Consider the following 15853-nt stretch of genomic DNA (forward strand, 5'->3'; position numbering starts at 1 on the left):
AAATGGTCCTCTGAGGACCTCTCTTGGCCATGTGTTCTCTAACCCAAGCCTAATTTTATGTTATTGAAAGGATAAGTTAATTAATGGGAACAGAACATTTTCACTGTAGTAGAAAATCTAAGAGGCTTTGCCACCGAAGAGGGACCTTGGTGACTTGGATTTGCTATGGTCTCTATGTAGTCAGTCATGATGCCCTTTCCCTGGCTACACCTCATCCCACCCCCAGTCTCTCTCCAAATGCTTGTCTTTCTCTAGTCTTTCTGTGTGACACTATAATGAGTCCTTAAGGCCCCGTAGTCTGCATCTATTTCTATATTCTTTATACATCATTGTCACTTTCAACATTTATAACTTGGATCTATCTTTTTCATATTATTCTTGTTTCCTACTCATGTATATGAAATTTAGTACAACAAATGTATACCATGTTGCTCTATCTGGAAGAAACTATGCTAATGGCTATGGAGAAAGAAACAGATTGCAGGCACAGTTCTGAGTCCTGTTCAGTATATTTTCACAATGCTAGCATACACTGAGGAACCTTTTGCAATTCTGTGATAGTGCAGAACTGAAAGTGATGTGAGAAATATAGTACCATGGCACATGCTTATTTGATAAATTTAAAAACAAATGTGAATCTAAAAAGCCTAGGCCCTGTTAGAAACAATCCAGAGAGTTGTGCTACAGAGTTTAGTGCCATTCTACAGCCCCATCATGTCATCCCACTGTCTACTCTTTTACATCATCCTATACCTTCCATACTGGATAAATGTCTAATCAGAACAGGCAGCAAATGTTATATGAATTACTAGAATTCAATATGCTCTATTGTGCCTCCCTGACTTTGTTCCCTTCTCCCTGAATTTTTGTTCCCTCTCATTGAATCCCAGAGAACCCCTGGTCATCATCAAGGCTAACCTTCCCAAAGCCTTCTTCCCCTCTCCTTCCTACTCCATCTATATTCTATCGCCATCCCTAGCGCTCTCCTCCTCTTACATGCATAGCCTTCTGCAAGCCCCCTTCATGGATCTTGAGACAAATTGGTTGCATTAACACTTTTCAACTTTTATTTTTATGAGGATACTTTTAGATGATCTTTTTGGAATTCCTGACTCCCACGAGATTTTTGACCAAAGTTTCTGAAGCAAGATCCATATTCTGGAAATGAGCACTTAGAGAAATAATTTGTAGTTAAAGGAATATTTAAATATCTTAAGAAAATACAGTTTTTAAGCCATTTATTCTATGCATTTCATGTATTAGACAATGCTTGATTGATTTGTGCATTCCTTCTAGCACCTAGCTCTTGCAACAAGAGTCACTCTACAAATATGTAGTGAGTGAATAAATGGATGAAATTCAAAAAAAATATATAAGTATGGTCACTCTCATTCCTTTTCCCACAAAGAAATTCTAACTGGAGAGCATTATTATTTTTATCCAAGTATTCTCATCATTCAAAGTTTTATACACCAGAGTCCTATAATTTGGTCATCTTGATAGAAGTGAGCTAGTTTTGAGCTGTTTTCTTTATAATTAGTGTTAAATAGCATGATATAATTCACTAATTCACTCATAGGGAGTGAAGTTCTCCAGTCACTCATATCCAACAGTTGAGATGACACTGTCCCTGGTTTTATATACATATTTTTCATTCCCTTGACATTGAGAAAGATTGTTTAAGATTATGATTAGCATCCAGCTCATGGAACCATAAATTCTTGCCTTGATTCACTAGTGTTTCCTGAGAGTTCATCTTCTTCAAGCCTCACAACAGCCAGACATCCTAGTGGGATGATTCAGTTCTAGACTGCTACCTTCCTCTCTACCCACACTTCCTTTCCTTTGGTTTGCCGCTGTGACCTCTCTTAGATGCTTTTCAATTGTATCCAAACTTGTTGAAATTCCTATCTGAAAATGTAGCTCTCACACCAACCAGCTCCTTCCCCAAAGAGAAATCTGGTATTCTTATATCAGAAACCACTTCACTCAGGAAACACCACTTTCTTGATCCTTCCTTTGGGTGTTTATAGAGGTAGTACACTTAGTTTCTTTGACCTGCTGGAAAAAATCTACTACTTCTTTAACATATATTTCTAGACAATTCTATGCACAACTCTGTTGTAAGCATGTAACCATAACAGATATTAATAACTACTTTGCTCTCTCTTCTGTTAAACTCACAAGTCCTTGATGGAAAGGATAGGGATTGGAATTGGAACAAGAATTGGAACTTTATCAGTATTCAGTAAAAATCAATAGAATGAATGCACAGGTACATGAACAGAAAAGTATATAAATCAATCAGCCTAAGTGTTCATCAAGAATGAAATGAGGTGGGAAAACAGAAAGAAGCAAATGAATTCAGACTTTATAATGTGTATAAATTTAGTCTGTACACAAGTCAGCTCCTCTGTGGTTTAGTTTTCTGTGGAGTAAAATGAGAAGTGAGTTTCTCATTTCTCTTAGGGACTTTCTGGATACGGATAAATGTGGACTGATTTTTATGTCTTTATACTGTGTCTTTACAATTAGATCATTCAACTTTTCTCCTTTAATTGTAACAATTAGTAATAGATACTAATAATTGTTTATTGTGTAAGAGGCCTTATGATAAGGATGCATGAACTCTTTTAAATGTTTACAGATATCACGTGAGATAAAAAAATTTTGTCTCGATTTTAATACAAGAAAATTATGAATAGAATATATCATGTATATTATTCCTGATATGAACACGGCAAAACTAGGTTTTGAACTGAAATTTTACTCATTTATTTTTTTGGATCCTAAACCACTACTCTCTCTGCTCTTAATACTGTTTGCCTACACAATTCACTGTATTATAATTATTGGCACATTATCGAATCACACTAACCTAACTCAGAAGAGGCTTCTATAGAGACAAATTCTAATGTCCTTCTTGTCTTCTTTCCACTTCACAGTGCACAATAATCTCTAGAATGTAATATTTTCCATGTGCATCATATTAGTGGTGTAAAATTTTGATCACGGAAAGTAACTGAGTTCCTGAATATTCTATGAGAAAGATCAAATTCTCAGTCCAGACTCTTTGATAAAATTCTGATTCTAAACAAAAAGTTCACTTAATGGGAAGTCTTATACTCTTTATTTGTTTTGTAGATTCCTAGACTTTGAACAAATCAGATGACCAGAGGTAAATTTGTTTTGTTTCCCAATGGTAGAGACAGATATATTCCAAAAACCTCTAACATTATGTGATCCTTAATTTTTTTCATACTAAATGTTCATTCATTTTGCATTCAGTTTCATGCAAAAATAACACACACACTTGTCTGATATGGACAAGAGAGGGCTGATATTTATTTCAAAGAGCAATTATTATCTTACCCTGTAATGGTATTCAAAGCTCAGGTTTTAAATTCCTCACATTTATTAATCTCCCTCATTTAAATGGATGGAAAATGTACCCATATTCTAATATACTGGGAATTATTAAGAGGAGAAAAGACAGTGGCATTTAATCTAAGTAATGGAAGGAGAGAAGGTGATCATTTCATTTTTTTCCCTCAAACATTTTAACCTTGTTCTTTCACACTGTAGATAATGCATCTTAATGTCACTATGAATTTCTTACTACAATTTAAAATGTAAAACAGAGTTTTACAGAGATTAGAGTTACCATTTTACAGGTAAGGATACTTTAGGGTTAAAAGTAGTGGATAATGTGCTACATGTTGATATTTATTAACAGATGAAAACTTGGCAGGAGAATACATTGGCAGGCTTTTATTAGTTTTTCCTAAATAATTATAAGGCAAAAGGCATGAAAAAGATGTAGTATACATTCCAAAAGACTAGAATTAGAACTTAGTAAATAAGTAATGGTTGTTCAACATCTAAATCTTAATTCTATTCTGGATAACTCCATTTTATAATAATAATAGTAAATTCCAATTTTATTTTTCTTTGGAGATATAATCATTTGTATACCAGATATCTTCAGTGAATATTATTCTGATATCCAGTATTATAATCATGTTCTCTTAAAAAGATAGTCATTTATTTCTTTATGATCTATAGTTTTTTTTTTAATTTGTGCGTTAATTTATTAAATTATAAAATTGTTCTACTACTAATACCTGCTTATAGTACTGTATTTTTTTTAATTATTATTATTCAATTGACAGAACAATGTCACTTAAGATTGAAATGTCTCTATGTTTATATAGTAACATTTTAGTTGAAAAATGAATTTCTATACTCTAGCTAAAGGATTAGAAATAAAGTTTTAAAAATATGTATACCATACATTACTGAAGGCCAAAATGGAGATTCAAAGTTTGCATGTAATTAGCATCCACTTGAATATTATAAATCCACTTCTTTTACTATATATACACTATGTATTGCAGGTCTCAATGTCGTACTCAGGCTGACTTGTACTTTCCTTGAGGAAATGGACAAACCTCGGTTTGTTGTGAAGATTGTCACTTGGTTCTTTTGTTAGAATATACTTTGTTCTGTTTTATACTTCCATATTAAGTCAGCACTAGAATATTTTTCACTGTCATTTATAAAACAGAGCTTCTCATAAGAGATTTATTTACATGAGATATATACACATGAAGAACAGGATAGATTCTCTGTCCTTGGTCTGTTTATATAAGATATACTAACATGTCATTTTTTTTATTATTTTATTGTTGGTTGTTCAAAACATTACATAGTTCTTAATATACCATATTTCACAGATTGATTCAAGTGGGTTATGAACTCCCATTTTTACCCCGTATACAGATTGCTGTGTCACATCAGTTACATTTCCATTGATTTACAAATTGCCTTTCTAGTGACTGATGTATTCTGCTGTCTATCCCATTCTCCACTATCGCCCCTCCCCTCCCCTCCCCTCCTCTCCCCTTCTCTCTCTCCAACCCCTCTACTGTAAATCGTTTCTTACACTTATATAATTTCTCTCCTACTCCTCCTTTCCTCTTATATGTAATTGTGTATAACCCTGAGGCTCACCTTCCAATTCCATGCAATTTCCCTTAACTCTCCCTTTCCCTCCCGCCTATCATCCCTGTTTAATGTTAATCTTCTACTCCAGCTCTTCGTCTCTACCCTGTCCTTGGTTACTCCCCTTATATCAAAGAAGACATTTGGCATTTGTTTTTTAAGGATTGGCTAGCTTCACTTAGCATAATCTGCTCTAATGCCATCCATTTCCCTCCAAATTCTATGATTTTGTCATTTCTTAATGCAGAGTAATACTCCATTGTGTATAAATGCCACATTTTTTTAATCCATTCATCTATTGAAGGGCTTCTAGGTTGGTTCCACAATCTTGCTATCGTGAATTGTGCTGCTATGAACATCGATGTAGCAGTGTCCCTGTAGCATGCTCTTGTTAGGTCTTTAGGGAATAGACCGAGAAGGGGAATAGCTGGGTCAAATGGTGGTTCCATTCCCAGCTTTCCAAGAAATCTCCATACTGCTTTCCAAATTGGCTGCACCATTTTGCAGTCCCACCAACAATGAACAAGTGTACCCATTTCCCCGAATCCTCGCCAGCACTTGTTGTTGTTGGACTTCTTAATGGCTGCCAATCTTACTGGAGTGAGATGGTATCTTAGGGTGGTTTTGATTTGCATTTCTCTGACTGCTAGCGATGTTGAGCATTTTTTCATGTACTTGTTGATTGAATGTATGTCCTCCTCTGAGAAGTGTCTGTTCAGGTCCTTGGCCCATTTGTTGATTGGGTTATTTGTTATCTTATTATCTAATTTTTTGAGTTCTTTGTATACTCTGGATATTAGGGCTCTATCTGAAGTGTGTGGGGTAAAGATTTGTTCCCAGGATGTAGGCTCCCTGTTTATCTCTCTTATTGTTTCTTTTGTTGAGAGAAAACTTTTTAGTTTGAGTAAGTCCCATTTGTTGATTCTGGTTGTTAACTCTTGCGCTATGGGTGTCCTATTGAGGAATTTGGAGCCTGACCCCACAGTATGTAGATCATAGCCGACTTTTTCTTCTATCAGACGCCGTGTCTCTGATTTAATATCGAGCTCCTTGATCCATTTTGAGTTAACTTTTGTGCATGGCGAGAGAAAGGGATTCAGTTTCATTTTGATGCAAATGGATTTCCAGTTTTCCCAGCACCATTTGTTGAAGATGCTCTCCTTCCTCCATTGCATGCTTTTAGCCCCTTTATCAAATATAAGATAGTTGTAGTTTTGTGGATTGGTTACTGTGTCTTCTATTCTGTACCATTGGTCCACTCGCCTGTTTTGGTACCAGTACCATGCTGTTTTTGTTATTATTGCTCTGTAGTATAGTTTGAAGTCTGGTATCGCTATACCGCCTGATTCACACTTCCTACTTAGCATTGTTTTTGCTATTCTGGGTCTTTTATTATTCCATATGAATTTCCTGATTGTTTTATCTATTTCTACAAGAAATGCTGTTGGGATTTTGATTGGGATAGCATTGAACTTATAGAGAACTTTTGGTAATATCGCCATTTTGATGATGTTAGTTCTGCCTATCCATGAGCAGGGTATATTTTTCCATCTTCTGAGGTCTTCTTCTATGTCTCTTTTTAGGGTTCTGTAGTTTTCATTGTATAGGTCTTTCACCTCTTTTGTTAGGTTTATTCCCAGGTATTTTATTTTTTGGGGGGATATTGTGAATGGAGTAGTTGTCCTCATTTCCGTTTCAGAGGATTTGTCGCTGATATACAGGAATGCATTTGATTTATGCGTGTTGATTTTATATCCTGCAACTTTGCTGAATTCATTTATTAACTCTAGTAGTTTCTTTGTAGACCCTTTTGGGTCTGTTAGGTATAGAATCATATCGTCTGCAAATAGTGATAATTTAAGTTCTTCTTTTCCTATTTTTATGCCTTTAATTTCAGGCCAGCATCATTCTGAATGGAGAAAAATTGAAGGCATTCCCTCTAAGATCTGGTACAAGACAGGGATGCCCTCTCTCACCACTTCTGTTCAACATAGTCCTAACATGTCATTTAACTGTGACTTAGGTGTGACCTTCTCTAAATGCAAGGTAATTGAGAAATGGTATTCTAGCTCTATGGGGATATAACTGTTCCCAGAAAGTAAAAGGAAAGATCTTTCTACCCCCTTTTTCTTTCTAAATCCTCACCTACTCCATTAGAAATTGTCCCAAATAGAAACTGGCCAAAGGATAAGAATTAATGTAGTAAGACTTTGACAGCAGAGACAATTAGGAGATAGAAGCTTCCTCCCATTTTATTTCACATTTTCTGTGCAGGAGACGTCCCTGAGGCCCTTTTCTATTGGCTCTGTTCTGATATTTTCATATGATGTCTAAGATGTTTATCCTGAGGTTAATTTTGTGTGGATAATACTAACAGTCCATTTTTGAGTTTCAGAACTGGCTCATTAATATCCATGCTGTTCAGTGCTTCAACCTTTACTGATAAGCTTTCAGTTTTGGCTTCCTGTTACAATATAAATAATTTGATATAAAGAACTGGTTTCCACTTTTTCTTCATTGCTCTCAGGAGAGTTATTACACAATTTTTGCATCTGGCTAAGGAGACAATCTCTGGCTTCTATTCAAGGGAAAGATCAAAATAGGATCAAATTCGCTTCATGCAAAAAAAAAAAAAAGAATGCTTTCAGTAGGTAATAATTGATCATGGAACAAGGGAAAGGGGGAGAAGAGGAGGGAAGTGAGAAGAAGGATGGAGTTCAGTTTTTATAAATGCAAAAGACTTTCTCAAATCTGCAGGTAAAAAGCCATAAAACGAAAATCCAGTGTATTTTTTTAAGAAATTTTTAAAAACTTGAATCTGGTCATGTTGTGGAATACCCCAGGGACAAGGTGGATGAAACTAGGATGATTATAAGTTCAAGGCCAGCTTGTGCATTTTAGTGAGACTTTATTTCAAAAACAAAATGAAATACAGATGAATGGATAAATACAACGTGGTGTATATGCACCATAGAGTTTTTACTCAGCCATAAAGAAAGAAATTATGTCATTTACAGGAAAATGAATAGATCTATAGAAAAATCATGTTGAGTGAAACAAACCAGACTCAGAATGTCAAGAATTGTTTTGTTTTGTCCTATAAATGGAAGCTAGAGAGAACAAAAGAGAAAGAAGGAGTGGAAAGAACCACAGGAGACTAGAAAGGAGACATGTAGAAGGGATAGGAAGGGGATCGCAGGATGGAGGAGAGAAGGGAATGGGGAGATAATGGGAATAAAATTGGCCAAATTATGTTACAAGTATGTACAGTATGTCAAACGAATCCCACTTCTATGTATAATTATAATGTGCTAGTAAGAAAAAATTCCTAGATTAAGACAGGGGATGTAACTCAGTAGTAGAGCATTTGTTTACAATGTGCAAAGCTCTGGGTTCAATCCTCAGCACTGCCAAATTTTTTAAAAACTTTAAAAAATAAATTTTTTGATTAAGAAAAGGCTTTAACTGCAGCTTTTTTTCACATTTATCTACAATAAAAGACAACAATATTAAATTGCCCTAAATTGTAGTGTATTGACCCACCCAAGAATAAGAAGCGGAAATACTAAAGACATTTTTCTTTCAAATAAACTACAACTGAGAAGAGAGACGCCTCTGAATCAATGCAATTTAAAAAGAAACTGAAAGCACTAATCCAATTCTGAAGAAGCTTATAAGATACTTTGAATGCATGGGTGATAGACTTACAAAGGGACAATCATTCACTCAATGGATTTATGCTTAGTATCATAAACAGATGCAAAAGACACTTCTTTTGCTTTGAAATGGACATAGTTACCGCTAAACAACTGCAATTCAAGTCAGCAAAGATGTTGCTATATTACATATCAACTATTTTAGATAGAATTATGTAAGAGCTTATTCATAAAAAGAGATTTTTAAATTATTTGTATTTATGCAAATAGAATGGGTATCTAGAACACTTTTGTTGACCAAAGTTCATTTTCCTTAAGAATCTGTGTTCTTGAATATGGATACAGAAATTATCAATGTAGAGTTGCATAGAAATAGCCAGAATTGGTTAGCTCACCTTCTGAAAAGGATGGAAGGTAAAAGGCCAGAACTGGGTTAAAACTACTGGATACCTACCATGGATACACTTTACAGACACACACACATACACACATATGTATATATATATATGTATAGATTTGTATAGATTTGTTTAAATGTTGTTATACTCTTTTAATTGTTGTCATAACTCTCATCCTCCTTGCAAAAGATAATCAAATGTAGGAAGGAAAGTCAGTTGTTTAAAGCCACTGGGCCACATGTCAGTTCAGTTTTGTTTAATCCTCCTACCGCCTGTATTCCTTTCAACAGTTCTACTCCTACTTGCCAATAATATTTACATCATTAATGAAAAGGGGTTTTTTTTCCTGAAATATTTAACAGTGGACAAGGTCTAGGAATGAAGTTTGCTACCAAGTAAGTTCTCAAATTATATTAATTTTCAATCACTTTTATTCTCTCTTAAAAAAAAAAAAAACTAACTTGGGGGCTGGGGATGTGGCTCAAGTGGTAGCGTGCTCGCCTGGCATGCGTGTGGCCCGGGTTCGATCCTCAGCACCACATACCAACAAAGATGTTGTGTCCGCCAACTAAAAATAAATACTAAAAAAAAATTCTCTCTCTCTCTCTCTCTCTCTCTCTCTCTCTCTCTCTCTCTCCTCTCTCACTCTCTCTTTAAAAAAATTAACTTGAGAGAGAGAAAGAGAGAGAAAGAATTTTTTAGTATTTATTTTTCAGTTTTCAGTGGACGCAACATCTTTATTTTATTCTTATGTGGTGCTGAGGATGGAACCCAGCTCCCCGCACATGCCAGGTGAGCGTGTTACCGCTTGAGCCACCTCCCCAGCCAGATAAGTTAGTTTTACCACTGCTAAAATCAAAAATTATTTTAGGGGAGGAAATGTTGATTTGGTGCATATGGTTTAGAGGTATCAGTTTATAGATGACCAACTCCATTCCTTAGGGTCCAAGGTGAAGCAGAACATCATGGTGAAAGAGTGTAGTTGATGAAAGTAACTTAGTACATGGTACCAGGAGGCAGAAACACTAACCCTGGCTCACTATATATATATATATATATATATATATATATATATCCCAAAGGCATACCCCCAATCACTCACCCCCTCAAGGGGCACGCTACTTGCCCATAATTACCAACCAGTTAATCCCTATCACAGGATTAATGCACTGATTAGGTTAAAGCTTTCAGAACCCAATCATTTTACGTCTCAACTTTCTCTCATTGTCTTACACAGGAGCTTTTGAGGGACACCTCATCTCTAAACCATAGCATTCCAACCTTGGCCCCCTAAGGTTCATGTTCATCTCACAATGCAAAATACTTTTAGTCTGGTTCCAAGACTCACCATAGCCATCACAGTTTCAGGATTGCTGAAAAGTCCAAGTCCAAAGTCTCTTCTGAGACTCAAGGTAACTGTCATATGCTTCCCCTATAAAAATCAAAAACTATTTACATATATCCAATATAAAAAGGCATAGATTAAACATGTGCATGTGGAGAAATCGGGGTATGGAATGAACAGATGGGACCCCTCCAGCTGGGCTAACAAGTCCTGTAGCTTCACCTCCAGCATCTTGGCACATGGCACCATGATGTCATTTCCAAAGGTCTTGTTCAGCTCCTCCCATATAGCCTCACTGGTCACAGACCACATGGTATCTCTCTTGGCTTCTCTCTACTTCCTGATTTTCTTGTTTTGAGTTGCTGTCCTCTGGCATATCCTTGTACCCCCGTGTTTTGCCTCATCTCAGGTGCAGAGCAATGGGGCCAGCCATCTATGCACCGACACCTCTGAAACTGTGAGACCCAAAATAAACTTTTTCTCCTCTAACTGTTCTTGTCAGGTCTTCTGGTCACAGCACTGGAAAAGCAAAACACTTGGAAAAACTAATTATCTGTTTATTATGAAGTAGACCTCATCATAATCACTGCCAGAAATAGTATCTTAGTAAATGGAAAATTGGATGTGGGTATCTGTGTGAACAACCTTGGTCATATCAAACACTTTACTGGTTATGATTCAGAAGAAAAGAAATTCAACCAAGAAATTATTAACTTAGGTAAAAAATGTGAATATTATATTAATAATGTCTCTAAAAGAAGAGTTCTCTGTCAGGAAAAAAGTCATGTAATTCTGTAAAAGATGAAACAAATATATACCAAATTTACTCTGCCATTTCTTCATGTAGGAAAATCAATGCAGTAAAAGGAATTTAAGGATAATAAATAAAGGAGTTGACCCAAGAGGTCCTTATCCAATGCGAATATATGCACATATATATTATTTGAAATAAGGCAAACTTCTTTAGACTTCAGATATATATACATATATGTGTATATATATATATATATATTTGTGTGTGTGTATATAGATAGATAGATAGATAGATAAATCAGCTAAATTATCACTTATTATAAAACCCTATGAAGGAAATTTCAGACTTAAAGCAAGAAATACAATGTTTAAAACTACCCTACCACTGAAAATTCATGGACTACCATAAAATAAATTTTCTCCTAAATGACAAAGTCAGAAGCATTGACAATTGACTTTTTTTTGTAATTTAGTGGGATGTGGCTCTTTGACAGATCCATTTTCTTTCTTTTCATTGATCTCCATTTCCATTCTTTTACTTTTATACTTATTTTATCTAGAATTAAACTAGTAATACCTGTTTCTCAATAAATCTGTCTCTTCACAGAACCCTCATGCAGCAGAGTCAATCTATGTTAGGCTAAAGAGAACAAAAAATGATATATGACTATAAGCACTTCTTTCTATGTCTCCTTCTTCCACTTCCCCAGTAGGTTCAACACAGATATGCAGCTAACAGAAAAGCAGCGCTAAAATTCTGCCACACAGTGGACCATTCATAGAAATTGCTTGTATTAGAGAATAGTATACTTTCTTCTATTTATTGCAACCAAACTTTTACTGATAAGGAAAAGTCTTTGTTGTTGTTGTTGTTTTTAATGTACTATACTTACAAATAATATGTCAACCAAAAAATAAAAATAAAGCCCCATGTATGGTGGTGCCTGCCTTTAATCCCACCTACTCAGGAAGCCGAAGCAGGAGGATTGCAAATTTAAGGCCAGCCTGAAAAATTTAGTGAGATACTGTTTCACAAAGAAGAAAAAACAACAAAATCTACTATCCTGGTTATTTGTGATTTTAACTATTTACCAAATATTTAATAATAGAAACAGAGAATAAAAATTTTAAAAGCACAGAATTGTTCAAGGTAACCCAGCAGGATTGGTAGCAAAGTCAAGGACCAAGACCTTTGTCTTCTAAATGTAATTTTAACCCTGTTTTCACTTAAATGCCACTTCATGAACCTGATCTGTTTTTAAATTTACTGTTGGTATCAGCAATGTACTCATGTCATAAAAATGTGTCTTGTTCTGTCAATTTCAAGATTTCTGGGATGTTGTTTGTTTTGTTTGTGCTTCTGTATTTTATTACACCCTTGTATTGTTAACTCTTCATCCACTCTGACACATCCAGTGTTGCAGATATTGAAGTAGATGAGAATTCTGCCCTTGAAGAATTGAACTTCTAAAAAAGACTTTTGCCTTAGTTTGATTCTGCTGATCCTGTTAGGAAATAAACAAGTTTCATATTTCTGTGATCTTTCCACTCCTTAAAACAGATGGAATTTATTCTGTTTTTAACAAATTTCAACAAATTTGTATATCACCAACCTTAACCTTGAAACAATCCCCTTTCTATGGGTTCCCCGAGACTTCTAAGATGGAGGGTTAAAACAAAGAATTGTGTAAGAAAAATAAGAAAGACATACATAAAAAAAGAGAGAAAAGACAGTTGGAGCTCAATATACCCTTGAGTTGTGTGATCTATTCACTATACGGTGGATGATTACATTCCCTGCGATTATTCCTACCACCACATATTTTGCAGTACCTCCTTGCTGAATGAGTACTCTTTGCTTGGATTTATTTACAAAACAAACCCTGCATTTTATTTCTAACCCTGTGTGAACAATTAATCTCCACTGTACTCCTCCAAGCGCCTGGCTTGTTCCTTGTAATGACAGTGATTAACACCAAATTCCATGTTCTTTTAACTTTTTTCGAAATATCTATACCTACATTATGCACCAAAAATGAATGAAAAACACACCCAATTAAAGAAATGAATTCAAGATATTTGATGCATAATATATCAATACAATTCGCCATTTAACATTAAAAAGCTAGAAATACAACACTGAAGCTAAAAATGTCAATTTAGAAAACAGATTAATGGAGAAAAATAGTATTTTTAACTGTGGGTGTTGCAAACATGAGTCTTAGACTGAATGTTTTTGTTTTGAAAAATGTGTAGTTATTTACTGATTATAATTTTGAAACATGTCATATTTTAGACTATTTTAAAATAATTTGTATGTCTGTCATAAAATGTCTGATTTTTCACATGTTGGCTAAATTTAGGTGAGAACTCCTAAAATAGCTATGAACAATGCAATGAATTTCATGTAACTTGGAAAATTACATCTTCCAAATTAATGAAACATTTTATGCTATATTAATACTGCTACCAGAGTCCAATCTGGACAGTCCTAACTTAAAAGCAGAATATTTTCTTATAAGGCTTTAGCTATCATTGGTCCATCTAGAAAAATGGAAGTCCCAGTGACATAATAGCTCATTCAACTTTGCAATTGTGTTTTATCTATAGATATTGCCCAGTTTAATCTCTGTATGACTAGTCAAAACCCTTTTCTACTCTACTTTGGACAGTAAGTAAATAGCTCAACATAAGCTCAAAATAAAAAAATAAAAACAGTTTGTATTGTTCAATGTACCCCATAATGGATTTGCTCATTGTACTTCATTTAGCATTTTCAAATACACTGTGTCATTTAATGCCTACGATTATCTCTTTGAGGGACACAGGTTAGTATTTTACCACTATTATTTATAGAGAAACAGGGTCTTAGAGCTATCTTGCCTATGTTCTTGCCTATGTTCAAAGTGAAGTTGAGACTCAAACTTTAGTATTTTTACAGTTAAATATTAAAGGTTGAAGTCAACCTTTGGTATCTTTTTCTCTGTGAATCATAATATTTGCAGTAAATCCCAAAGTTTCAAAATACAGTATCTTTATGTCAACTCAATGTTTTAAAGTCTTTTCATTTTGAACTTCAGGTGAGTCTATTTTTCCTGAAAAGGTCTAGTTCAACAAGTTTTGGCTGTGTCCTCCATAAAGCAGAAACGGTACTATGCATAATGATTTATGCCAGTCCTCACATGCTACTCAAACTATATCAGTATAATCTGGGAACAAGAAATAAAACAGACTTCATTGTTAATGAGGCAATTAGAATTCTAGGTTAGGACACAAGGATATGTACAGTAGCTAATTCCCAGGTTTATGATCAGAAAATAAGGTTTCAAAATTAATATAAATAATAAAATGCAAAAATTTTTAGAAGGCTAAGTATGTAAATTTTGGGGAAGGACAAGGTAGATCCAGATTTGGGTCACAAGATGACTGTTAAATGTGAGATTTAGGAAGGAATGGAGGGAGCCCTGATTCAATAACTTACATGTTATATTTTTTAATAATGTTCCCTTATTTATGAATGTAATAAGTTATGTAACAGACAACTTCTTCCTCTAAAAGGTTAATTAAATTTTGGTAGTGTAAAGAATTAATGACTTTTAAGCTTAGATCAGAAAAGATGTTTTCTGATCAGATATATAAGATATTTTCTGCTTAGATGACAAAAGATATTTGTATTATTTTTCTAAGGTTAACATAAATAAATCAAAAATACTGACTGGGTATCTTAAAAAAGATAAATTAATTTTCAGTTCTGGAGGCTGGATGTCAAGATCAAGGTTCTTCAGGGTTGGTTTCCTCTGAAGCTTCTCTTCTGGGCTTTGCAGATGGTAACACCTTGCTGCCTATGTACAGGCAGTGTCTCCAAGAGTACATCTTTTAGGTCCCTTTGGGGTACAAATTTCCACTTCAAACAAGGGCAACTGTCAGATTGGATCAGGGCCCACGCTAATGGTCTCATTTTACCTTTGTCCCTTAAATGACCCTATCTCTAAATAAAATCACGTTCTGAAGTACTGGAGGCAAAGATTTAACATGAATTTGGGGGGAACACAAGTCGACCCATAACAGCTTTCAGTAAGGTCTCATCTTTCCCCCTATTTCCTCCTTTGCCAATCATGGCTTCCATATAGTTCCTTTATCTTCTCACTTCCATGTCTTCCTGAGAGGTTATTTACTTTAGTAAACTTTATAACCCAAACGCTTGCTAATGAGGATTGCTTTGTGAATTGGTGCCTCTACATAAATATTTGCCTAAACATGAAGGCAGGAATTTGCTGTCTTTCCCTTGGAGAGTAAATGGGGTTGGTATTTCTGTTGTGTGACTCCACTAACAATGAATTTTTTTTTCAGTTTGGTGTCTTTATGTTCTTCATAACTATCACATAGACAACTGACTACTTGTTTGAACTGTACCTGGATTTGGACCTAGATAATCTGTGTTATTTTATGACAGTTTGTGTTTTAGCTTTTCTGTATTCTAGAAAATGAAAGAATAAAACATCATTTAAGGCTGACGTTTAAAAATTTGTACCAACATTTTTCCTCTAGAGAGAAAGTTCATGCTTAATAATTTGGGTGTCCTACTTTACATCTAGCTTTCAGATTTTTCAAACATCTGTGAGTCTGTTTCCCTTTCCTTGCTGTCAACCTCAGTGTTGAAAAACAATTTTTCTCTCTGTTGAATTCTTGTGGGAATT

General features: G+C 34.8%; 1 protein-coding gene across 1 annotated transcript in view; it reads left to right on the forward strand.

Annotated features, from left to right (window-relative positions):
- Nucleotides 1–15853, forward strand: part of DPP10 (dipeptidyl peptidase like 10) — a gene marked incomplete at both ends in the record, with an annotated part of 611721 nt that overhangs the window by 590679 nt on the left and 5189 nt on the right. Inside the window, one exon of the mRNA XM_081260615.1 lies at nt 10997–11121. Coding sequence (XP_081116741.1) covers nt 10997–11121 — 125 coding nt within the window. The remainder of the gene's footprint in view (nt 1–10996; nt 11122–15853) is intronic.

This window comes from Spermophilus citellus (assembly GCF_964194105.1).
Source record: "Spermophilus citellus genome assembly, chromosome: 11".
NCBI lineage: Eukaryota > Metazoa > Chordata > Mammalia > Rodentia > Sciuridae > Spermophilus > Spermophilus citellus.